Source organism: Anopheles coluzzii, chromosome 3 (assembly GCF_943734685.1).
Source record: "Anopheles coluzzii chromosome 3, AcolN3, whole genome shotgun sequence".
NCBI classification, from domain to species: Eukaryota; Metazoa; Arthropoda; class Insecta; order Diptera; family Culicidae; genus Anopheles; species Anopheles coluzzii.
Genome location: NC_064671.1, coordinates 29,142,866 through 29,168,475, shown reverse-complemented (window position 1 = coordinate 29,168,475; position 25,610 = coordinate 29,142,866). Strand labels below are relative to the sequence as shown.

The window sequence follows — 25,610 nt, the reverse complement described above, 5'->3', positions numbered from 1 at the left end:
CCCATCGCTCGCACCGGTAATTGCTTTGCAGTGCTACCTTTATCTGACAAACCCACCCACTTGCCCGTTGAGCACACCGAAAAGATGCAAAAGAAGCAAAAGAAGAAGAAAAGCACGGTATTTTATGAAAAATATCTCAACAGTGAAACATAATATCACTACAAAGCGTTTCGATGCACTGCTTCGCCGCCACCGGCATCGACGGAAGCGTACCCAGCGTGAAAAGAATGCATAAAGCAAAAGGGTTCGCAGCAAAGGCAGAAGCAAAAGCAAACAAAAAAACTACTCCAAAAGGATTACCAACCTTCCTACAGTCCTACAGTAGCAAGTGCCGGCTAAAAGTGGTGGGTTTCGATATCAACTGAAATGCATCGTGAAAAGAATGAAATAAATGGAAACGGGGGATGGATCCGTACCGGGCTGAAGGATGATTCCGGTACCTCTTCTTTAACTCACTCAAAGCCACAAAGAAGGGATGTGCCACAGCAGAGCTTCTACTGGCGGGTTGCGAACAAAGCTGAGAAACAAAATCACAGCCGGCAAAACGAAACGTGAAGTGCTTTTTGCGTTGTTATTTCACCAGCTACGTCGTCGTGCTTGACGAATGGACGTGATGTGATACCTACTTACCATATATTGCCATTCATCCCCAGTTCTCTCGCCTCGATTCGATTGGTCTATTTGTGTGTGATAAATGTCCGGAAAAAAACAGAATACACCTTTTATTTATCTGCAGTTTATTTTCTTCTTTATTTTCACATTCTCCTTTCCGTATCGCCCGGTTGCTTCCCTTCTTTCGGTTTTTTGTTCCAGTACATTAGGATTCAAGTTTTTCTTTTACAGTTTTCAATGTGTTTCGTTTCTGTTCTGTTTTTTTCTTTTCTTTTTTCATCTTCATTTTTCTCTTCTGTTTCATGTAGCTTGTTGCGGAATGAATTCAATGTAAAATATCTATTTTTATATGTATATACGTCCTACGTCCTTCTGGAGACGATTATTCCATGGTTGTTTTTCTCTCTTAATGCATTCTTTTATTATTCGTTACCTGTTCTTCATTTGTGGCTTCGCCCTATTCTAAACGAACAGTGTGTGTTTGCCCCCATTCAGAATGGACGCACACCGTCCACGGCCTTTGGCCGATCTCGGTCGGTCGCCGGCGGTCCCGTTTTCGTGAAAACAGAGGAGCAGGAGAAAATGAATATCAACCGTGTGGCTTCAACTATTTTCTTCCTACCTGCTTCTATGAAGAAATTTCAGTTTATCAATCTAACACTCTTGTTACATTCACCTTCGTTTTCAAATGAAGAAATGGGCGTTCGATCCTTCGATCCGTGGTTTTATTTTTATTTTTTGTTTATCCTATCGAGAGCCATATTTTACTATTTACAAGTGTTTTTTTCAATCATGTTGTGTCGTTTGGCGTGGATGACAAACAAGTTCATTCCTTCTTACGTTTAGTTGTCAACTGAATAGAGCCTTGCTTTGTTTGGAAATTAGAAGAGTTTCAGTTTTGAAATATAAAACAAAGGGCATGCTTCTCTCCTCTCAATACGGTGCGCACTTGTACACAAGAAAAATCTGCCTAGTTTTTCATCCCCAACTCTATCGCTGTTACAAAATCTTTAGTCATGGTTGCCAAAATTTTTAGCCAAAGTCATCCATTTTATACCTACGCAGCTTACTACTCTGCAGCTTACCAGCGGCAGCACCACCAACACCAACAACAACAAAAAAGGTACAAAAGCACATCTCAAAACAACAAAACGACCAAAAACCCGCCCAGTCCATCCAGTGCGGTGGACAAAGCGAAGGCCAGAACAGCAACAAAAGAAAGCAAAGAAGAAAAAGAAGAAAAAACACTCACAACAGCCAAATACCTTCGCCGAACAAAGTACGCTACATTCATTTCGGAATAATTTATCTTCACGAGATTTGTTTTTATCAGCCCAGGAAGGTCTGGGAAGCTCAGGCTCTCCCCAGGCCTGAGAGGCGCACATCGATCGTCCTTTATGTCCTTGTTTGCCGAAACACGCTCGTTGATGTATTATTTTATTTTATTCAAACCTCCCATCGCAACAAAAGGATTCCACCGTGCGTGTGTGAGTGAGCCAGAGTGAGAGAGAGAGAGAGAGAGAGAGAGAAAGAGAAAGAGAAAAGGCAGGTGGGAGCGAGCGAAAAGTAACAACAAAAAAATAACCTTGACACGGAACAAAGGTTTGCAAAACCAGTTGGCCCGAAAAGCACCGGTGCCCACTTGCCACAACCCGGCTTGGCACGGCTTGCCAGTGAGGGCCCGTTGCGTGGCCCTCTTGCACTGTCAAAGATGAACGGACCTCATCTGTCTTGCTCTTCTGCCACGAGTTGGGGTGGGAGTTGGGTGAGTGGAAGGAGGGGGGGGGGAAGTATGCGAATCAGCACAGCACATGTAGTAGTTTGCAGCATGATGAATATGTGTATTTACAGATTCGCATGCCAAACACACAAACGGTGGTGCTGTGGTATGGGCGCTGTGTACACGTGCGTACGTCAAACCAAGCGGCTAAGGAGGGCGGTTTATGTAATTTCCCGCAATCGTTGCGTCAACATACACAGGCACACATGAACCCGGTGCCGTGGGTTTGGTAATCGGTTTGCAAAGTAATGTCAAACGCGCAACATTGTGCAGGTTTGCAGAATAAATCAAAAACGTGAAGCGGGGAGAAAATGCCATTATTTGTAGATTAAGGTTACCCTTTCGCTCTTTACTGCTTACTGTAGCTTCTGAATGGTTCCTTTCCTCGTATAAAACTTATCATAGGAAGCAATTCAATGGGAAAATTTAATATGTACATTATTAGTTAGCTACATTACTCTACAACTTCAATTTCGAACAAAATGTCAATATTATTACCTTTACAATTTAACATTAATACATATTCTACCATAAATGGCACCATTTGCGTCAAGATAACATAACACAACAAAAATTATTTATTTCTTCATTTCGGTATCAGTTTTGTTTGAAGAGAGTTTAAACCTATACGCAGTTAAAGCATTTATTGTTACTTTCAACTTAATTCCGAGACTCCTTTTAAAATCATTTTGTTAATCTTTTCTGTAAAATTTATTTAATGGTAGTCAACATTGCATAATTCATGGTAAACACATTGAATTCAATTGTTTTGATGGTTTGCAGCTACAAACCCATTCTAATAAGTAGACAATGAAATCAGGTTTGCATACATTTAGGCGTATGCACGTTAACGTGAGCTCTAGCCTCGTTGAGCTTACGTTTCAAATTAAATTTCAAATTGTATTGTTTGGATTATTTAAAGAGAGCTCCTTTCAAACTAAAAACTTTGTACAACACATTAAGGTTATAAACGTATCAACACACACAATTACACCCTCGCTACATGAAATTCATCTGCACATTAACACGCACGAACACTCTTCTGTGAAATAAACTTAACAAATTTCCACTATCGAATTGCAGCAACCGTCGTTAAAACCCATCGGTGCATAAATAAACCTCTCTATCTAGCTCGCTCTCACTCTCTTTCCCTTTCGTTCGCGATCTCTCACTCTCTCAATCCTTACCTTCGCTTGGGCAAATGACATCGATTGACATGCAAATGAATTGCTGCGGGACGAATCTTATCGCACTGGGAATGCCCGCACCGTCGCCAGCAGCACCAGCAGCAGCAGCGCGAACGTAACGACCACGGCACTGCTCCCCAATCCTTTGCTGCCCTGTATCGCGGCCGGATGTTCGCCTGCAGCAAAACGGTCGCAACGTTGAAGAGCAGACCACCGACCAATCGTATGGTGAAAAAAAAAACCGGGAAAGAAACACATTGAGCGAAACGATTTGCAACTGCGCAGCGCGCGCGACAAATGCAAAGATAGTAATTTCAATCAAGTAAATCTAGACGGCTTGCGAAGGAAGCGTTACCTAATCTTCCACCGCGCCACAGCATGGTGGGGTTAAGGAACGGGTGGGGACAGCCACCACTAGGCAAATTGCCACTTACCATTAAGCACATGGACGTGCACCGTCATCGGGTTGGCGGTCGAGGGCAGGCACGTGTACTTGCCGGAGTCGGTGCTGCGCGCCCGCTGGATCAGCAGATAGGAGGTCGTTATGTCGCCCTTTTCCGTGATCACCGACACACCGCCACGTGGCGAATCGTAGTTGATTTCCTGTAATGATCGAGTGAAGGATAAGGTTAGTGCAAAGGGGCCCGTTTGCAAGCAAATGAGCGCCTAACAGCCAAACAGGAAAGTGAAACCCAAAGCCGAGGGAGCAAACTCTTATCCGGCTTCTGCTGAAATTGTGCCCTTAAAATAGAAAGATTCATACATTTCCGCTGTGAAACGACACAAACAAATGTGACACCGAAGAATGGCATTTTCCAACGTGGGAGTTGCAAAGTGTACAATGTCAGCTAAGGCAAATGAACGAAAAAAGACTCCCACCTCTAGTCAACCTTGAAATGATCACGGCTTCTGCGTCATCAGACAGAGGCACCCCCGAAAACCGGCAGCCATAAAGTCACCGGAACAACTCGAATTCGTTTGTTCTATTTTGAGCGGCATGGAAAAGACATACAATACCAGCGGAAGTGTGTCTGTTCCATTCAGGCTGCTCCAGGAATAGAACTCACAAGGCTTTGATATTTTGCAAGATAAATTTGCGGGGAGAGTATATCATATGGTTCTGAGCTACTGAACGTGATCATAAATTTAGTTCGAATCTAACGGCTGACCTCCGTTCAGGTGGAGTGCTATCTAGAAATTACAACAATTCTGACATTTTTACTTGGAGTAGGTGTTGCTGAGAAGAAGACATTAGATGTTTGTTATCCCTGTAGCGTTGGGTAAGAATCTTACCCTGTTACTTTTATTTTTGCTCAAATATTGTTTACCCATGTAAAATAAAAACAAAGATGCCTTTTATTATTGTCAGTGTCAACAAAGGTAATGCCAAACCCAATCTCAATAACAATTTATCTGTAATTAATTTTATCTTTAATCCAATTATTCAACCGCTTGCTTGACTTGAAGTGCTGATATTTGTATACTTTCAGGCGTTGTAAACAAATTGCCTTCATTTATGCAACACGTGCAGCAAACGATTGTTTTTTAAGAATAATTTATCAAAATTGTCATTACAGGGTTTTCCAGGAATTCTCATAGCAGTGGGACACTTTATTGGCTCTTTTTTAAGTGAAATAAACTTCTTGTAATGGGAATTGGACTCTATAGCACCATTGTTAGATAAATCCAATAGGAATTTCCAAGGAGCCTTTCCAAAAAGGGTGCATTAGAGCGCAATTTCCAACATATGAAGTTCTTCTTCTTCTTCTTCTTTTAGGCACAACAACCACTGGCGGTCAAGGCCTGCCTGTACCCACTAGAGAAGTGGGTTTGGCTTTCAGTGACTTATTGTTACCATAGCAGGATAGTCAGTCCTACGTATCTATTCGGCACGGGGCATGGTTTATTCGGGGCTTGAACCCATGACGGGCATGTTGTTAAGTCGTTCGAGTTGACGATTGTACCACTAGACCGGCCCTAAACTTATGAACTTCATTTCTCATAAAAAAGAGTGGGAAGGAAGTGTCTTTCAACTATGAGAACCCATATAAAACGTTGTATATCAGCTACTTTTTATTCAATTATTTATCAACTAAACCAAACCCCACTAAATTTTGTATAAATTTTCATTTGATTCGTAATGCACGCAGCTTAAATAAACATCTACAATCAAAGCACGCGATCAAACAACCAGCCTGTACAATTTCTGCACAAATCGAATCAATTAACGCTCCGCTTGCTTCTAATCCAAGCCGTATAATTGGCAACAGCTCGCCGCAAATGGTGCGTTATTAAGCACTCGGCCCTTGCCAATAAGCAAACAGGTTTTTAAACAGCATTTTAAAACTAAACACATAAACGATCGGCCTCGTTGCCTGTTCGCAAAAACCCCAATTGGCGCTGTCGAATAATTAACCATTCCATCGCATCGCTAGTCGCTGACTCGGCCACTGGATGGAGTGTGTATACGTGTCTGTCTGTGTGTGTGTGTGAGTTGGTGCAGCACCTGAATCTGTAGTCCCGTGCAGCGGACCCGAACCGAACGCGCGTAAATTGCTTCATTTAGTCAGCCTTAAAAGCAAACATTGATCACACCCAATCGCATGCCTTCTCCTCTCTCGCGTAACAAAGTATCGTTTGGCCGTTCGTAGCGGCGAACATGAAACTGCACTCTTGGGGCTGAACAGAAATGCGCGCGTGAGCGAAAAAATAACACACACAACGGAAACAGAAACCAACATTCACTCAGCAAATTGGTGCAAATTATGCTAACGATGGGAACGCATTAAATCGAGTTTGCACTTTATGGGTAAAATGTATCATGGAGTGGAGGGAAAAAAGTGCAGCTTCGCGAGGTTCTGTTTCCTTTTTTTTGGGTTTTCCTATCATTTTGTGAGGTAGCACCGTATCAGTTTAAAAGGCAACGAAAAGAGTTGGAGTGTTCTTCTCCAGCTGGAGATAAGGAAAATATAAAGTAAAGATTGCTAAATAATATTTAAACGACTATTTTTGAGTGTACAATGTCATGTCTTCAGTTCATCCAGCTATTGGAACAACTAAACGTTGGCTTAATTAAATTGTCATGAATTTAAGATAACTTTGTAAAAATTCATATAAATAAGTTCTGTTGAGTTGTGTTTTAATTTATTCAATTAGTTTAATCTAATTAATGCTTACAAATTCATTTCCCAGCAAACGCCACAAGCTGCTGCACTTACCTGCTCATTGTGGGTCCACTGTATCAGTGGCGGTGGTTCCGGAAGATGCCTCACAATGCAGGTTAGGTTCACGGTCGACCCGGTATCGATGTAAAGATCTGGTCCGCCGATAATGGTCGTTATGGGTTCTGCAAAATTCGAAACACACCAGCATGAAAGCGAGATACAATTTAAATTCCATGTGAAACTTAAAACATTTTGGAGGGAAGGTCGCACGCTTAAGCTAAACGTTCGGGTCGACGGGCCACTTCATTACGAAACGCTTTACTGCTAATTATTTTCCACCTAAAGCCGTGCCCGATGCGGAGCAATGTTTGCTCAAAGTGCATAATTTATCAATCACACAGGGAAGTGCAAAATGGCTGGCCGGTGTCCCGAAGCCGAAGTAGGAAGCTATAGATTACATCCAGCTGAGAGGTGTTTATTAATTTCTCAAGACATCCCCCACTTGTTTGTGTGGGTGTGTGTGTGTGTGTGTTTAGTGTGTTCATGTGTGTGCAAAAGCTTTATTAGCTGAACGATGCAGATTTCCCGCTCCGGGAATGATGGCAAGATGGCTAGCCCGGCTAGAGCAGGCGATGTCCCAGTACGGTAATAATGGTACCACCTTTCGATAGCGTCCAGCCAGCAGAATGTGAAGGCGAGTAAATCTTGCCGACCTGTTCCCTCACTGCTCCATTCTGCTCAGCCAGCCCCGATCCGATGAGATAATTTATGCGCCAGCCAGCCATGCAGAGGCGTGCCTGTATCCACCTGCCCAGCCACCCGACTCAGCGTGCATCCCGATGTACTGTTTGGCACGCTTTCCGGGAAAACGGGCCCAGCGAGCAGGAATTCAAAACTGTTGACGCACACAACAATGATGCTTTCTGGCAGCGCGGCTGCGGGTGAACTTGTGGGTGCGTGTACACGCGTCCCCCTGGGATGCGCCTGGGAATACGCTCGCGTAATGAAATTCCACATCAGCAGTCGCGCGGCACATTACTTTGGTCCCGGCAGGACCGTGGCGTACTCCCTGCCAGCCACCGATGCGCACATGATGGATGATAATGGTCTATGATTTCCACCGGGAAATCGCTTATCGCTTTTTATTAAGCCACTAAACGGTTGGTTTCTCGCCGCGTATGATTTGGGCTTTGGGACGCAAAGCCAGACGGGCAGCGGGAGCATGGTTTCGATCGGTGATGAGAGAAACTTCTTCGCCGTAAAGAAGTCGGAATTTAATGTACGTTTAATTGCTGGATAAACGGTACCGATAAGGTACCGCGGCATCTTGGTAGGAGACGTGGGTACGTTCCAAAGGCACCGGCGTAAGCGATATAATTAGTCTGTCAATCTTGGTGGGATGGTTTTGCGTGTTAAGATATAACAACAACAACAATAAAAACATCCATCTAAGCAGGCGACGAACCTTGCGTTGGCAACAAAATGTGTGTGTGTGTGTGTGTGTGTGTGTGTGTGTGTGTGTGTGTGTGTGTGTGTGTGTGTGTGTGTGTGTGTGTGTGTGTGTGTGTGTGTGTGTGTGTGTGTGTGGTTTTCTCCCTGATTGCTTGTTAGACTCCCCATTTCTGATGGTTCCAGGAAAGCATCACACTTCTTGGCGTCTACGAAAATACACCCCTCCCCAGACAGCGAAATGGAGCGAGAGAGAGAAAAAAAATGTAATCAACAAATGCTCGTGTGAAATTGGTTCTCGATTTCACGTTTCCTCGTATCTCCATTTCCCGCTCTACTCCCGAGCATAGCTACTTCCCTCGTTCTGCAATATAAATGGATACCCCATCCCGTGTCCTCTCAATGGCAAACACAGCTCCCCCTTTCAACTCCCATCCAGCGCACCATGTTGTACTGCAGTTTCGGGGCGTGGGTCCTCGGGAAATGCGACCAGAAAGTATTCATCACCAACCTCCCTCCCTCCCGAAGGGATCGAAGGGAAAATATCGATGTCGATACACTGCCGCCGCCGGATCGGATCCGCCGGGGGAACCTCGTCCAGCAAACCAATAAACAACTTACCGACAACCGACAGCATCATGGAGTAGCCGACCGGCGGTGTCGTGGAGATTTGACACTCGTACACACCGGAGTCTCGCTGCTGCGGGTACAGGACCTGTTTGTAGTTGGAAAAAAGAGAGAGAAAGAGATAGAAAGAAAGAGAGAGAGAGAGAGAGAGAGAGAGAGAGAAAGTTCATGATTAAAAAAAACAACACTCTGTCACAATGTGTATGTGATTTTTGAAGAAAGCGCCACAGCAACAACATTCAACCAAACTAAGCGGGAAACGCTCCTCCGTAAAATTGACGCATTCGGTCGAAAACAGAACACCGTTCACGCTCGCTTCACCAACACCGGGTCCCATGGATGGCAGCCAACAAAGGGGAGGGAGTTGCTATCCGCATCCGGCGGTACACCGCAGGGACTCACCCTCCTCCTCCACCGAGACACGAGCCCAATCGCCCACGATAAGCCATCAAGATTGCGTGTTTTGGGGTGGGGGGGGGGGGAGGACTGGGGCGGCAAGAAACATGATACGATACGATCGGATTTCATCGGATTGAAAGTTCGGTTGTGGTTTTTTCAAAGTTGGAAGTTGGTCGCTTTTTTACCTTCTTTGGTTTGGGGGTGGTCTTCACTCTCCCCAAAGGCTTGTGTAGGGGTTTTTTCGTTGTGACGGAAGGGTAATGCTGGACGGATAATTGAGTTGCTGGGTTTTGTATGGTTTGCTCAAAAGTGTGCCTGCGTGTGTTTGAGAAACTTTATCCTCTTTGCTGTTCTTGAGAAGCTACACGTGCGAAAAGAGATCAGCGCTTGTACCGGTGCCGGTATATCTGTAGGCGCGGCTTTTACAAAGCACACAATCCAATACACCCATACGGATGGCTTCGGGGCCAGATATGTTCAGGGTACACCGGTACCGCGTGTGCACAAACAACACGCAAAAGGAATCTAACCAGTTGGATGTGATTGTTTTTGGCGAGCAAAAACATTTTTTTTATTTAATGTTATGTGCTTTTCGACTGCTTTGAGTGAGATGTTTGTAAACGGGGAGCAAAAATGTTGATTTTATTCTTCAATACAAGTTTCATGCCGCTGACTCATTGCATAGCGGTAGGCGTTTATGGCATGGGTGAAAATATTCAGTGATTTAGTTAAAGGAGTCAAATACGCCTACATGTATGCAGCATAAAACACAAATATCCTAAATCTATGCAATCTGCGCGATAAAACACGCTTACTTGTCTTATTAACCGAATTGAATGTTGTTCATGCTCTATAAAATCGAATAAAATAATAATAATAACAAATATTGAACCCAAAAATTAATCAATAACATTAATACCCGTAGCAAGCCATTAGACTCCGTTCTAATTCCTGCCCATTCCGTTCCAAGATGCGGCTGACACTGCCAAAAGTTCGATTATGGACCGTTAATAAAGATTGCTCTATTAAAGTGCAGGAATTTATTTCCCCCGAAGAGGGTGCGAAAATCTCGAAACAAGTGGGCATTAACCACATTACCACCCCATTGAATGACCAAATGTCATGTAATACGCTCCTAATCCATCCACTGATCGGATTTGAAACCGTCGGGCTTTACCCGAAAGTCCTGTCTGAACACCCCGAAACACAACCCCACAACCACACCCCATAAACGGCCAGATTACCGACCGCGGGGCGAGAGGGGGAGGCTTAATGAAAATCTTAACCGAACGTGGCCCCGGCGACCTTTGTCTTGCTTCAGCACATCCGGTAGGCGGCACATGACCGTCTTTTTATGGCCACGGTGGGAACCATAATTTGATGCGGCATATTGGCGCCGGGGACTGCTTTTATGCCGTCAAATAACTTACATCTAGCTCATTATCATGAATAGTAATGAGCGTTGGGGGGGGCTGTAGGGACCGGGACACACACACACACTCTGGGGAGGGCCCAGTGTCACCGAAAGCCACGCAATCTTTACTCCTCTCGCTGTGCTGCCAGCAATGGCTTACCTTCAGCGACCAGTCGTCCAGCTGGGGATTGTGCACGCTCTGGTAGCGCTGGTCCGAGGTGTACGTTGCCTTGCCGACTGTCAGCAGATGCAGATCCCGATGCCGTATCCAGGACACCTACAAGGAGCACAGGGAACGACACGAAAAAGCGGCTTAATTAAATCAACTGTTCTTCGCTGACGCTGAGGGTTTTTTCTTCTGCTGCTCTCCCACTCCACACAAACACACACATCCACCTACCGTGCGGTTGCCGAGGTTGCGCACGCGACAGTTGAGATAGGCCGTGTTGCCGACGAGCGCGGTGACGTTGCGGGAAGCCGAGATGTCGAAGTAGGGCCCCCGGTCGAGCGGATTCTTTGCCGCGTCGTCGTCGTCCTGGTCGGCCTCGTCGAAGGAGGACGTCTGGAAGTAGTGCCTCGGTGGTGTGTACGTGTGCGGCTCGTCGATGTCGACCGACTGGGAGCGTGAGAACTGACCTGCAGCAGAAATAGGGCAGCAAAGTAGGGATTTAGAGCAGTTTTGCGGTGCTAGCTTCGTTACGGGGGCCAGCTGCTGACAGCGGATTACTGCTGCCCAGTGCTTCGACGCTGATTGGCAGATTGATTTGTTGTGTATTGCTCGCAGAGGGACACGGGAATGGAGCTTTTGTTAAGATGTTGTAATGCTTTCCAGACGTTTTGATTGGTTACACGTTCGCTTCACTGGAAATCTTGTACATTAAAGCAACGTGCAACATACAACACGTGTTTATAGCAATTCCAGAGTAAAGAAAGATAATTTGTGCTGCGGGTTGCATAACAAAAGGCGTTTTGAAAAGCTGTTATTAACTAAATTTGATTTTCACACTGCCATGCTTAACATATGAACATTTTATCACATTTTGTATCTTGTTTCCAGCAATGTTTAGTTAATTTTAAGATATTCAAACTAATATTAGTAAAACAAACAAAAATCTAAAATTGCATACTTTTAGGGGGATAAAAACCCGCTTTAATTTTAATTTATTTCATAACTTGATTCAAAATAAAGTAAAAATCAGACTTTAAAATTTACTTACTGTAGCTGATGTTGAGGAGAATCATCACAACCGCTATTTGCTTCATAGTTCCCATGTGTAACCCCAATCCATACTCTGTAACGAAACGTAAATAACATCCATTCAGTAAAGCAGTAAAGAGCTTCTGCTAATGCAAATTCTAAAGTGCAAACAAACAACGCCAAACCGCGACCGCCAACACAACCGCTCGCATCGTACAAAGCGTGCCCCAAAAACAAAACCATAAGGAGACAGAAATAAAGCTGTCGTTTCGCGGCAGGGCGGAGTTGGATAGGCACACGCGGCCCAACGGTGAGCTGAATTATTTCTACCCCGACCCTACCAAACTGCAACCTTTCAGCAAACGGTCCTGTGCGGAACTCATTAACACAGCGACGATCGTTTTTGCAGTGACGACGGAGGGGAAAAAGGTGGTAAGGTGGTTCTTCCATGGTCTTCCACTGTCTGCTTGTGTTTCCCTAATTTATCGCTTGCCATTTCCGCTGAAATACGGTTGAAATGAGCACATTTTTCTTTGCACCGCTTCCGAAACGCTTCGTGTCAAGCGTGAGCCGACAGGCGACAAGCAAAACAAACAAATTCCTGCCTCGCGTGGCGGCAAGAACACATTTCTAACAATAAAAATAACGACGGTCGGTCGGTTGGTGTGAACCCTTCGAACGCAAACGCTCGTCACGCGCCCGGGATCGACACTCGGGACTTAAAGAGCAGCAGCAGCAGCAGCAGTTTGAGGTTTCGAAAGAAGGAAAGCACCACGACGAATGGTTTAGCCGGGAAACCATTCTCCTTCGAAGCGCGCTGAAGCCAAGCTTACTGTTTGCAATATTTATAAGACGCCCTGTCGTTTTACACCTGCGACATTGGAACGCACCGAAGCATTGGGACACCCTGCTCACACACACACACACACACACACACCTCTGGGTGCTGTTATTGTACCTCCAACTCCACCAAACCTGAATCTCGTTGGCAGAGGATACCTCACAAGCAACCATCCATCGGCGGGTTTCAGCACTTTCCGCTGCTTGTTATCAAACCACGTCTTGCGTTGATGTTTCACTGTGGCATCCCAAACAAACGAGCGAAAAGCTCTCTCCCTTTTCTCTCTGTCTGTGCCCAAACCCAATCTTCTCGTGGGGTGCTGATGATGTTTTGCTTTCATTTGCCATCGCTCAATCCACCGCACACCCGGCTTAGTGCGCGTTGCAAAGATTCCGCAGTCAAAACCGTACCGTGCCGTAGAAGAGAGCATTTCTTTCACGTGTTTTCGTTGCTTTCTTTACGCCTTACCGTAGCAGTTTCTTCCATTCTGGGTGGCACAAAAAAACACACACACACTTACACACAAACGAACACAACACAAAAAAAACTGCACGGGGCGAGCTTTGGAGCTGTGAAACTGCGTCCGGAATGCTGAACAACAATCGCCAGCACACGGCCTGACAGCTTACACACAGTGTTACAGTGCGAGGGCCTTACAAATAGCTTGCATCTTGCTGGGCGGCAAACGGGCTGTGCAAAGCGAAGCGAATTTTGGCAAGCTTGCAAAGCTGCTAAAGAATGTACCGCTTCGGTGAATGTTTGTTGTTCGATGGTATAGGTGTCTTTATGTTTGTGTGTGCTAGTCTTGTTGCTAGCTTGTTAAGCACTAGTGAAGGTTTTGTGATGAAAGAATGTTGGACATTTTTTTTTGGAACACGAAAATTTTATAGTTATCTTTTTGACTTACAAAAGGAATGAGATGGTATTGGTACGGTAGCAATGCATAAGCAGTGGTTTTTGTTGTTTATAGCTAAAAGCATTTACACTTTCTTTTGCTTTCGAGATTTGCTGATTCGTCTGAATTACTCTAAACTAATCACCATTACTGATTAAAAAACAACAGCAAATAGGGTTTTTTTTAATTCAAAAACCATCAAATGTACCAATTATTATTTACTATTGAAGAACAAGCATCAAGTTGACGGAAAACATCAATTTATTTGTTATATCTCCTTGACTGAATCTTAAAATAAAAACATAATGTAACTTGAAAGTATTGATATTTTGAAGCATGTTTGATGATGATAAGTCCCTCCTCTTATCCCAACACTGATTTGGGAAAGAAGGAAGTATCTTTAAGATAAAATTACTCTGATAGAAATGAAGAAATGAAATGTACAAGTAAGTGGTGGCATCTGAATATCCTCAGCTAAATCCATCGAGTCATACACACACCCAAGACGACCAACATTGTTTCATCAAGAAAAAACGGGTCATACTCCATCGAACATAACTCCCTAGCATGCTTTACGTAGCATGCCAAGAACCAACTAACGGATCTGGCGCACCACTTATCAGGACACAACTGCTACATGGCTAGTTCCACTGATACCAACTACTGGCTCCAGAGTCTCTGGTAGCAACAGCTGGTTCTAGGGCTATCTACCTTCCGAAGCAGATCAAGCTAATGTATCTGGAATTAGGCACTTACAATCCTAAATGAGTGAATCCTGCTGTGACCCCTAGACTACGTGCAGACAATAAACTCACTAAATAGATTCCAACTGTCCACCTTAACACGCGCGTGACTCAAACCTATGTTGTCTCTTTCTTAAATATTTTTTTTTAATTTAATATATAAAGAAAAATCTTACCATCATCATAAGATCATAATGACAACTGCATTTTTAATAAAGTCTAGTATCATTCAGGCCAAAATCAGAAGAAAAAAACATTTCAAAGCCCTTTTTGATTCACGTTGTTAAATTTAAACGCTCCCTCTTAGAATAAAACCGATCACTAATGAAGCGCTTGTTTATACAGCTCAAACATGATTTGTAATTAGTTTTAATGATGTTTGAAACAGCAAAAAAATAAGTTCAATTTTACTAATAAAATCATAGTTCTGCAGCACACATGAAATCATCATGAATGCTTTTAGAGGAATGCACATTTCGTGCGGGCTTGAAGTCTTCTGGATCTCAGGAGTCCATGAAGCCCATAATATGCACGATTCCCCTGCACAATGCGTCTCCGGATTTCGCTGCTGATGTCGTTGTCCGAAGTAACAACCGTCCCGAGATAGCAAAACTCTTTTACCACCTCGAGATTGCCGCCGTCAACTAATACACTGCTTCCCAGTGTACAGTATGACGTACTTCGTCTTTGTCGCATTGATTCTCAATCCAGTTCTTGCTGCTTCGCATTTGAGTCGGATGTACGCCTCACACATCTTCGCTGTTGTCCTGCCGATGATGTCTGTGTCATTCGCGAAGCCAATAAATTAGGGAGATCGGGAGAGGATCGTGCCACGGATGTCGTGGTCTAGTCCAGCGCCTCGAATGATACCTTCCAGAGCGATGTTAAAGAGCAGACAGGAGAGTCCGTCACCTTGCCTCAGACCCCTGTGAGATTCGAACGAATCCGGTCTATGGTGTCGTAGGCCGCCTTGAAGTCGATGTCGAACTGGAACCGTACATAGCTTCTTTAATTAATCACCACAAAAAAAATCCATGCTAACACAATACATTTTTTTCTTCTCTCATATGATCCTTCAGCAGCACCTCCACCTCCAAACAGAGAGAAAAACACACACCCTCACACCAAGCGGTTACAGCGAATGCAGGGCAAATAAATGAGTTAACTTTTTGCCCCACCCGACCCGCGTATACGACTGTGGCGGGGAAAGTTTTTTGTATCCCTTTCCAGAAACACACGGCAAAAAATTTCCCTCGAGAGCAACGGAAAAAGCGAGAAAAGTGAAAAAGTAACACGGAAAGCAACAACGGAAACAAACCAACAACAACAAAAAACACCCCACCCGCCCAAGAATCCATTACGTAATCGATCAGTGCAAGCATATTCGCACAAATTTACACCCCACCCTGGGTTGAGGGTTGGCAGTGGAGGGAAACTTTTTCTCTTCAACGCAAATAAAACACCCCAACGAATCCCACGAAAATCCATGACCGATCGACCGTTTGCCGGCTTGCTGGCGATGATTAATGGTGTACCGGTGCCGTGTGTGCGCTTGTGCGGGCTCCGGTTTTATTCTCGAGTCTCCAAGGGCCTTGCTTTTTTATCGCTAAAACACTACCTCCCCCTCTACAAACAGATTCAATTGGCACCGTGGTATGATGGGTTTGAGTGTGTGTTGGTGGAAATAAAGTGAATTAACCAATGAGGCACCAGGCGGCTCCATTAGGCTCGCAAGCACTGGCAGAAGCAGCGAAAAAGGATTTGAGTGCGAGATTTGTCCCAATGTTACGAACACAACCTACAAACCACTTGGTAACTATCACCGAAACGAGTAACGCAACTGTGCACCCGATTGTAATATAAAAAAGAGCGGCCCAACCATTATTAAGCGAAGCTTATGTCTGCAGATGGCAGCACCGATTGTGTGTTTCCACTCTCGTTTGCATGCGGATGAACGGCAATCGAAACGAGCTTCCACTCGTTTTACAATCGTTTTGTGTGCGATGGTATGGGTGCATCCGTGAAGTTTGCTAGTTTATGTACGGATATCCGCAAAGACGTCCCAGACCGCGGCAACAACACCAACAACATTAACCAAAAAAAGGCTCCTCACCATATTCCTTCGGGGCTCATCAAACAAAAGCTGAAAGACAGCTCCCGAAAATTCCTGCTCTATGTGTGTGTGTCTGTGTGTTGTGTTTGTGCCCATCGCAAGCCACCGCAACCGCAGCTGCGCTAGGACTTTTCGTGCGCTGAGTAGCGCTAAATTATGAGACTACGCGGGATACACATCCCTCCAGGCCGCGGTCGGCCATACGCACCCGTGTACAATTTGTTCAATTATGAAGGTCTTTTCGCCACCCCCTCCCCCGGGGCGCTTGTAATAAGGAGCCCCCGAAGACTCACTCCCTACATTCTGCTGGTGCTATCTTTAGCCCCTCCCTGCCTCCCTTGCCCATAGCGTGAAAACTTTTCCTCTCAGCCACTGGTGTAAGAACCCGGGCAGGAGAAAAAAAAGGTCATAAAAGGTTGCCGTTAGATCGGTGTGGATATCGGAAACAGAGGCTATCCCTGCGCTCGCTTTTGGACACCAAAAACCCTCCACCTCCGAAAGGGAGAACAAAGCGCTCGAGCCCGGCAAACATCAAACGAAGATTTCACCCTCCCTCCCCACGTGTTTCCAAGGGGAGAGAAAAGGAGGGTGAAGTTTCGCCCCAAATTGATACCCTTGTGAGTGGGCAAACAAGGTTTAACGCAAAAACAACAAGCCTCCCTCCTCTGCTCCCAGAACCCGTGATTCTCCACTTACACACACACACACGCACACTGGATAAGGGAAAAACTTTTGAAGCTTTCCAGCTGCGGCGGCTCATCCCTGGCTGGTCTCACGCCGTATGTGCTGTTGCTTTGTTTTTTCACTCTCCCACCCTGCAACGGAACGGCTATCTGCAGCGCCCGTCTCCCGTACATTGTAAATGGTGCTAGGGAAGGGGGGGGGGGTTATTTCAGCCCTCTCCAGAAGGGCCCATCTCATCTAGCAACGCCAGGTAAGAAGGTTAAGCTTTTTTGGTTTTGTTTAATCTCATCCCGGGGATCGTGTTGCTAAGTGAACTTCACTTACCGTGCTGTTTCGGAAAAAAAACACGGGAAGCAGGTGTGCCTGTGTACCGTGTTGCTCGACCGGTTGTACAAATAATGTTACTTCCACTTTCGCAGAAGGCGAGCGGAACACACAAATAAACAGCACACGTAAACATGCAGGTTAACACAAACACCTATGGCTAACAAGGCACGCGATTCTAAGGCAGCTAGCAACTGCTGCAGGGTCGTTGCGTAGCTGATTGGTGTTGGTGGACTGAAAAGCGTTATACGTACGCATTCTACCAAGCTCTATGCGGATGAAATATGCCTGCGGAGAAACGGTTCGACTGCCGTAACCAGTAATTCAGGAAGTGCAAATTGCTCAACTCCCACACGCACGCACACACCTGACTGAATTTTAACTTTTATTCCGAGCGACCCATGCTCGCCCGAGGGCTATTGAACGTAATGCTATTTATCTTTTGTTCTGGCAGTGCTTCGCCGTTTCATTCCGCTCTTTTTCCTGGATTTTTCGCACCCACATGAAAATGATGCTTCAAATTAAACGCCATCCCCCCCCCCCCCCCCCCCAAACGAGTGCAGATGGAGCCAATTTACTGTCACGGCTTACAGCAAGAAGCCTATTTTACAGCCCATGTGCATGCTGTGCTGAGCAGGTCGAGCAATCAGTAAGTGAAATTGGAGCTCAAATAGCGAAGCTTTACCTTCAACAACCCTTTTCCGCACACACGAGGCAAATGTTCAAACAAAACGCTTTTTCCTACTTCTGAGTGAAACAAAAGCCACGCGAATGCTGCTTGTGTAATGTGCCACTTCGTGCCAGATTGTACGCTTGATGATACTTTGCAAACAATTTATCATCCTGATCCGTGTGCTGCTTTCGGGTTGTGTGCGAGCGGTGTGCGATAAGGTCGGTCGGAGTAAAGCAGTGAAATGATATGACGCTTGAATGACAGCTTTTTTTGGGTGGGAAACGACACAGACTGGCAAGAGTGTATGGTAGACGCTTTCACATACAGCCAACAAAATTAGGTGACGGGGTGGGAGTTAAAATCGTTTTAATCCTGGCAACTTTTCTTTCAACTTCAAACATAAAATATCATTTTCCTTAATTTTGCCACTGTCACAAGAAGTTAAAATTGTGCCTAAAAACACACACACGATTCGCTTGAAAACACTCCTACGGACGAACATAAGCGATGCAATAGGATTAAATTGTAATGCAAATTGCCTAATGTAAGGCGCTTACAAATGGTTTCACTAATTTCATCACTGAGAAAGAGAATTATGCAAGACTAGGCTAATTATACTTGTATGAAGGAATGCTTTTGCGTCAAAACTTCCAAAGAACATTGTTTAAGCAACATATTTTTACTCGTTTAATAAGCTTTAACTTACTTTTCGTGTGCATTGATTTGCTTTCTATCGTCAAACAAACAAAGAATCCTTAGCTGCTCAAATCGCTTTAACCTCGGTACCATTTACCATAAACTCAAGTCGTACATCGCCCGCCCACTGACCGTATGATGAATGGTGTGCCAATTTTGACCTTACCGAGATTTACAACCGCTTGCAAATGGCGTCCGCTAGCCTTCCCTTTCGTTGAGATTTATGTCAGGGTTACGCCGAAGCCGAGCAGACGTGACGACCCGAGCAAAGGAAGACGTCTGATGGCAAATAATGCTATATGTGTGACTAAATATGCCGATGACGGCAGTTGGGCTGGCACCAGACGTCGTCTCAACCTCACAGACATCTCACTCTTTACTACAGCAGCACCAACAAAAAAGGCATTATTCTTGAAGCAGTGCACGCTTCGTTCCTACGCTTTCTCACACACAAAAAAAACCCCACGAACATTCGAACGAGATTAAATTGTGCCCAATTTCAACCGAAACGCACGCCTTTCAATCGATACACACTTACCCGAGACAAAAAAAAAACAAAAAAGCCCCACTCAAATGGTTCCCCGCGTTTATTTGCCCACCATAATTACGTCTGACGGCCCGCTTAACGACGCAGTGGGAACGTTTCCTTTTTGCGAAAGCTTCACCACTGCTAACGAGCCGTCGTCCGGGGAGTGCCGGATCGTTTGCGTCGACGTAAAGTTACACGCTAAAAACGCTCACTCTTTCGCGGTTTGTTTTGTCGTCTTAAGTTTGAATCATTGCTTGGGCTCATTGCCATTACGAAAGCGGCATTTGCTGGGTGAAAGGGAACTGAAAACACTGAACTGAAAGGCTTACTACGAAAGTGGACGTGTGTTTTTTCCCTGCCATCCAAAGCCTGAAAGCTTATTTGAAATTTCAACACGCACAGCTACCATAAGGAGCTTCAAACGTTCAAAGAGAAGAGAACGAATAGAAGAAATAAAACGGATGAGCGAGAGAGAAATATAGAGATAGAAAGAGAGGGTAATAGCATTTACTTCACGCAGACATATTAAAGGAATCGTTGTGAGCGCGAAAGCAGGGCAAAAACATTTCCGCTGAGTTTTCGCTGCCCTTGCAAAAAGAATAAAACAACAACAAAAAACACAGTGAAAGAAAGAAAAACAACCCCACAAACATCCGGCAGCGAAAGCAAAAATCACCCACCGAAGGCACGGCGCAAAGTTACGCTCCAGAGCGTTTGCCACGCGGGCAAGGCAGCGAACAAAGTGGAGTACAGCCGTAGCCGTACAATACTGCTTCCCGACGGTGGCTACAGCAAAACTTCCGACCATGTATCGGATACTTCCGGAGCCGGTTTCGCTGACCGTAAGAAATCTGATTAAAATGGAACGTTTTAAGTATCGAGCCTTTGCGAACCGGGCGTAGCACAGAGCAAGAGAGAAAGAGAGAGAGAGAGAGAGAGAGAGAGAGAGAGAGAAAAAAAAACAGGAAATTCAATCCGGTCGCCTCCGTAACAGCAACCGGAATGGACAGTGAGTTGAATGTTGATGAGCTTTCGAGTAAGTAGACAAGCCGGCCGTTGAAAGATCGGTTCCGATCTGGTAACTCTCGTTTAATGATGTATCGTTGAATACCCAGAAAACTGAGCCCTGTGTTGTGTGATGGCAATAGTGCTGTGAATAACAGACCACTTGCATCGGTGAAAGTTGCTGTAGTATTGTCCTCTTGTAGATGTCCGTAGTGTAGTTAGCAGTAAGCAAAATCAAAGTGGATTGAGATGAATTTCCAATTACTGAGTAGTGTGCATTGAGTTAATGTTGAAGCAATTTATGCTCTTTGCTGGTATCATCCTACAGGTACTCTTCGATCGTGCGTAGGCTCTAACCATGTCTGGAATTAAAACTACACCCTGCGTCACAAACAAGAGAAGAAGCAACCAATCTTGTGCTATGATCAATTATTTATCACTCCTAACGTAGATTGAGGGGTATCTAGACTCGATTACAATTTGAAGTACAAATTGTATCAGACCTAAAGACTTTATCCAAGATCATGGGAGTACATTTGAACTTCAAGTAAATTATAAATTGCCTACTTTTAGGCGTATCGCAAAACATTAATGCCAATCACCAGTATTGGCTCGTTTTCTATTTAAGGGAACAATATTTATCATCCCGACAGGATCTATTTGATCTTTCTGTTTCATCATGTTGGATTACATCATTTGTGTAAAATCGTTTTGTTTTATTTTTAAATGTAGTTTGGTAATATCTAAAAACCCCCAATTAAAGGTTTATAGCCATTTTATTTCTATTTAAGAGTTTTCAAAGTTGTAAAACAAAGCTATTCGTTTAAAAAGCGTTTGCGCTTATGTGATACACGTGTTTTGCAAATGCAACTACTATCCAGCTAACATTATATACTTTTAGGCGTTGCTCGCCTCTTAGTAATCACGGTAACATACAACATACATTGGAGTTTTCATGAGAAGTCTTAAAATGAGAATTCAAAACAACGTATCAAATTACTTGAATCATACAATTGATTCATAATTTTCCAAATTGATATTCAACAAACAACGCACATAATTTTTAAGGCAATTTGCATATTTTTCTGCAATCATTTTTGAAGCTCAAAGATTAAAATTAAATCAACCATTGCATACTTTTAGGCGTTATGCACTTTTCAAAAGCATCATTTCACCAAATTTTTCATTCCATTTTTCAACGTATTCAAACAAAGCTCTGTACGAAATTAAGTTAGTGCTCCAACATTTTTGGAAGGTCTACGGGGAAACTAAAAATAGCCTCTTAAATTTAATCTCCCAAACTCTCGTATCACCAATATGCTGCATGCCCACAAGCAAAATACTACGAAAACAGAAAAAACCCCGTCTCAAAATGCTTTAAATTTCCCGCAAACATTCCTCCACCCTGTCCCGCATGTGCAGGCAATCGTGCTAAATCTTTCATTCCTTCCAACAAAAAAAAGGCTACTTACTCAATATAGTGCCCCATAAACTACTAATTTCCCTTCTTCGCAAAAGCAAATACCACCGGCCACCGGCTAAGTGAACTTAGCTTTTTCCCATCATACAGCTCATTAATTTATCATCAAGCTAAACCGGTAGCTCCGGGCGGGCGTACGCTTGTGCTTCGGACTTGGAGCCAACGAAAAATCTACCTCCAACAACAGCAGCAGCAGTCGAGCACCAACATAAACCTTCCCAGCCGTGCGGAAATGGATTAATGGTGCCCGAAACTGTTTCCAGCGACAGACGAGTGCGAGTGAGTGAAGGAGCGATTTGAGAAGGGGAGAGAGCGCACACAAGAGCAGCACACAAAAATAAAAATAGCCCACTCGATGGCGCCGGGCCTTTTGTGTGTGTGTGTGTGTGAAACGTTCCGGCATGCTTTCGGACGTGTTTTTGTTCCTTCGTTTGTTATAGCCTGCCTTATCTAGGCAGCTTTGTAGGTGGGCGGGCGGATTTCATCGAGCGTCCAAATAAAACCTGTCCGGTAAACCACGTGTTCGGTTCGGATCGATAGTACCACAAACCCACGCACAGACGATGAAGTGGGCCATGGGATTCATTGGAAGCAGTACCTAGTCGTCGTTCGGGATTCAGGGGGAGTACAGCATGATTTAATTTTGCATCACATCTGACGTCACACACTGCCAAGAAATGGTAAGTACATGTTGATGGCAAACAAAGCATGCCAGCCACACCATCAAGTGTTACAGTAAGCTGTGTGCCAAGTTTTCCCACTCCTTGCACCATAATTCTCAGAAACATAAAACAGCAAAACAGCTCGAACGCTGGCAGCAAATTGTTTAATGCAATCTTGCCCATATAATTTTCTGTGCCGCCAACTTCCCGCCCGTTTAGGCGCCTTCATCGTGTCGGCGCGCGCTCTGATTAATTAAATTCTGCGCGCATAATTTCTAACCGCGCCCATAATTAAGCAAGCCTCTGCCAGCCCTTCGGGCTACTCCGTCTCTCACCACAGCCATAAAAAATCTAACAAAAAACTTGCCCTGCTTACATCGTTGATCGTGCCGCAACATACCTTTTTAAAAACTGCTCATGTTAATCGTTTCCACCACCACCACGGCTCGCTACAGCTGCAAACGGCGGCGCGACCTAAACGGCGCAGTTAATCCTTGAAACATCCATTATCCGCTTCCTTCACTGTTGCTGGTACCCTGAGCCCAGTGCTTTGCACCGGTTGAATGCGTCTCGCCAATGCTCAATAGGCTCTACACCACGTCCAACCTCTTTTCACTTTTTGTTTTTTTTTTTCAAAACTCCGGAAAACAACGCCAAAGCAACAAGCACTTCCGAACACACACACACACACCAGCACCTACACACTTTTAAAACTTGGCCCCTACACTCTTTCCCTCACACCTACAGGTTGAAGGAATTTCCGTTCACTCTTCACTTTTTGTTTCCGTTTGCTGCAACAAAAAAGAAAGCAAAAAAAGCAAGCAATGAAACACGCTCACAACACACAAAGTAGATGACAATTTACACCTTCCTGCGACAAAACGGCGAGTGGGAAGGGTGGTGGGAAGAATTTAACTGGTTTGAACTTTCCTTTTCCGGACTGTTTTTCCCCGCTCTTTTTTTCCTATGTTAATACTTCCTCGATGGGAATGTTACGCGTGTGTACACCCTGCTGTGAGTATCGAATGAAGCAAGAAAGGCACCGGGACGAAAATCCGATGGACCCGACCGGGCGATCATTTTTCCACCTCAATTAGTTTGACGGTGAGGCCGCTCCCTTTCCCGCCAGACGTGTTCCGTTCCGCATGAGCGACGAAACGGTTGCCGGACCTTTTTGGGGGTAGCAAGGGGGCGGCATCCTTAGCCGTTGTTGTGGATTTTTCCTGACCTTTTGCACTCCTTTTCACATTTCACACTCGTTCGTTCGCTCTTTCTGGGGGCACTTTTTCATCGACCACGCGCCCGTTTCGCACGCAGTGGGGTACGTTTTTGCTCGTTTTTTAACGTACGAAACCCTACCGAGCCGAGCAGGCAGAGCAAACAATGGGAAGTTGTTGTTGTTTTTTGTGATGCTTCACCCTGCTCCGCTTTATATTTATTATGATTTGGTGGAAAATCTAATTTCATCAATTCCTGGAAAATAACGAACATCAGTTGTCAGCGGCTCGTACCGCCACAGGCCGCTGCACAGCCTGTACGATGCCGAAAGGCGGGGAAGATGTTAAAGTGATGCCATGTGCTTTAAGCCACACAAATCGTACGCCACGACACGCACACACGGAAGACGCTACAACTCAATCAAAAAAGAAGCAGCCACCCAGCGGATGTGAAGCTTTCTTTTCCCACGAAGCACGAGCGCCAGCCAGAACAATCACGACCGAGAATCACTGAACGAGCACTTCGCGGAATCTGCACCACGCTTCACGTCACTCGATCAGCTGAGAAATCAAATTTTCCCACATTTCCTTGCCTTTTTTCCGACAGACGGCGGTGACGGCGACGTTCTGCTAACGCCCTGCGGCAGTTTCGCACAGGGAAAAAAGGCCACCTTTAATGTTGCGCGGTATGGCACGCGGTTTTTGTTTTTCTTTTTTTTGTGGTGTTCGCACAGGCTGACGTAATGCCTCACTGTTCCGGTTGGGCCTTTTTTTTACTTGTCCACCACTTCCGCCAGGCCTTAATGCCCCAGCCGATGTTTGTGAGGTGGTAGACTAGGACTACCGCCTTTACCTACCCCACTCACCACCGCATAAAAACACACACACGCACGCACGCTGGAATGGAACCAAATGGGTGGGTTGAGCAAGCTTCCGCAGCGGTTTCGTAGCAGCTTCGGTTGATTATGCGAACAGACTGACGGGCACGGTCAGCACTCACGTACGGCTTTGCTCGCATCACGCCTTGCGCTTTTTCGGCGGCACACTGTTTACAACAACTGCGAGAGAACGAGAGAGAGCGAGCGAAAGAAGGGCCTTGCTGAGTAGTGAGACGTTCATCCGGTTTTATCTGGTTTGGCAGCTCACCACGGTGAGCAGTATCCTTTCACAATTCAACCGTTCGTGGTGTAGGATCGTTCTGGTGGTTTGGTAACACAAAACAGGTGCTTGTGGGTGCATTTCTCATCATTTTTTATATTGCAAACATTGCTCACCAAGGGTGAGGTTCATTTGGTGAGCTGATGGTTCGTGCCGGTGCGCATGAGCTTTGCCTGTTTCCGACGTCGGATGACACTTCGTAACGAGCTGTTTACGGGGTGGCACAGCCGGAAGCGCACTCTGGCGGGAAATGTACGTACTAGCATTGTGTTAGTTTACGTATCGTTTCGGATTGTTTAGAAGCAAAGGATATGAAGGACGGGAATAAGTAATAAACTGAGATAACCCGTTTTGAAAGAATAGCATATTCAGCTAAGGCATATAAATACATTATGGAGAAGTATCAAAATCGAAACATAGACTAAATAAACATGAATGACAATGTAGTAGACAATGTAATAAAAAAACAAATGTAGTTGCCTTGTGACTTATTCATTGTTACACACTTTTAATAATAGTAGTAGTAGTAGTAGTAGAAGTAGTAGTAGTAGTAGTAGTAGCAGTAATTATTTATTGTCATATGTGGAAATATATGAGAATATGTGAAAAATACGGAGCTAGTAAATAAATTGATGTTACAACAGGAAGACGACTCAAGTTATACACGAAGATTTTTTGATTTTATTTTTTCAATCAAATCGAATAATTTTTTTTTAATGGCTCCCAGTTAGTCTAAATTTTAATTCAATCGAGATTTAGT

General features: G+C 44.7%; 1 protein-coding gene across 1 annotated transcript; it reads right to left on the bottom strand.

Moving 5' to 3' along the window:
* Nucleotides 1-858: 858 nt before the first annotated feature.
* On the bottom strand, nucleotides 859-24,726 carry LOC120958044 (zwei Ig domain protein zig-8-like). The gene is made up of 9 exons (XM_040380583.2): nucleotides 24,550-24,726; nucleotides 22,876-23,266; nucleotides 11,850-11,924; nucleotides 11,033-11,268; nucleotides 10,793-10,909; nucleotides 8,814-8,907; nucleotides 6,798-6,925; nucleotides 4,014-4,182; nucleotides 859-3,755 (listed from the first exon to the last, which is right to left on the bottom strand). Exons 3-9 carry the CDS (start codon nucleotides 11,902-11,904, stop codon nucleotides 3,637-3,639), a joined length of 918 nt encoding a protein of 305 aa, XP_040236517.2. The 5' UTR covers nucleotides 11,905-11,924; nucleotides 22,876-23,266; nucleotides 24,550-24,726; the 3' UTR covers nucleotides 859-3,636.
* Between the last annotated feature and the right edge of the window lie 884 nt (nucleotides 24,727-25,610).

Coding starts and splice junctions, on each gene's coding strand:
- LOC120958044 (XM_040380583.2), bottom strand. CDS start 11,904: ATGGGAACTATGAAGCAAATAGCGGTTGTGATGATTCTCCTCAACATC. Junction 10,910..11,032: donor GCAACCTCGGCAACCGCACG/GTAGGTGGATGT, acceptor TGCTCCTTGTAG/GTGTCCTGGATACGGCATCG. Junction 3,756..4,013: donor GCACGTCCATGTGCTTAATG/GTAAGTGGCAAT, acceptor GTTTTGCTGCAG/GCGAACATCCGGCCGCGATA.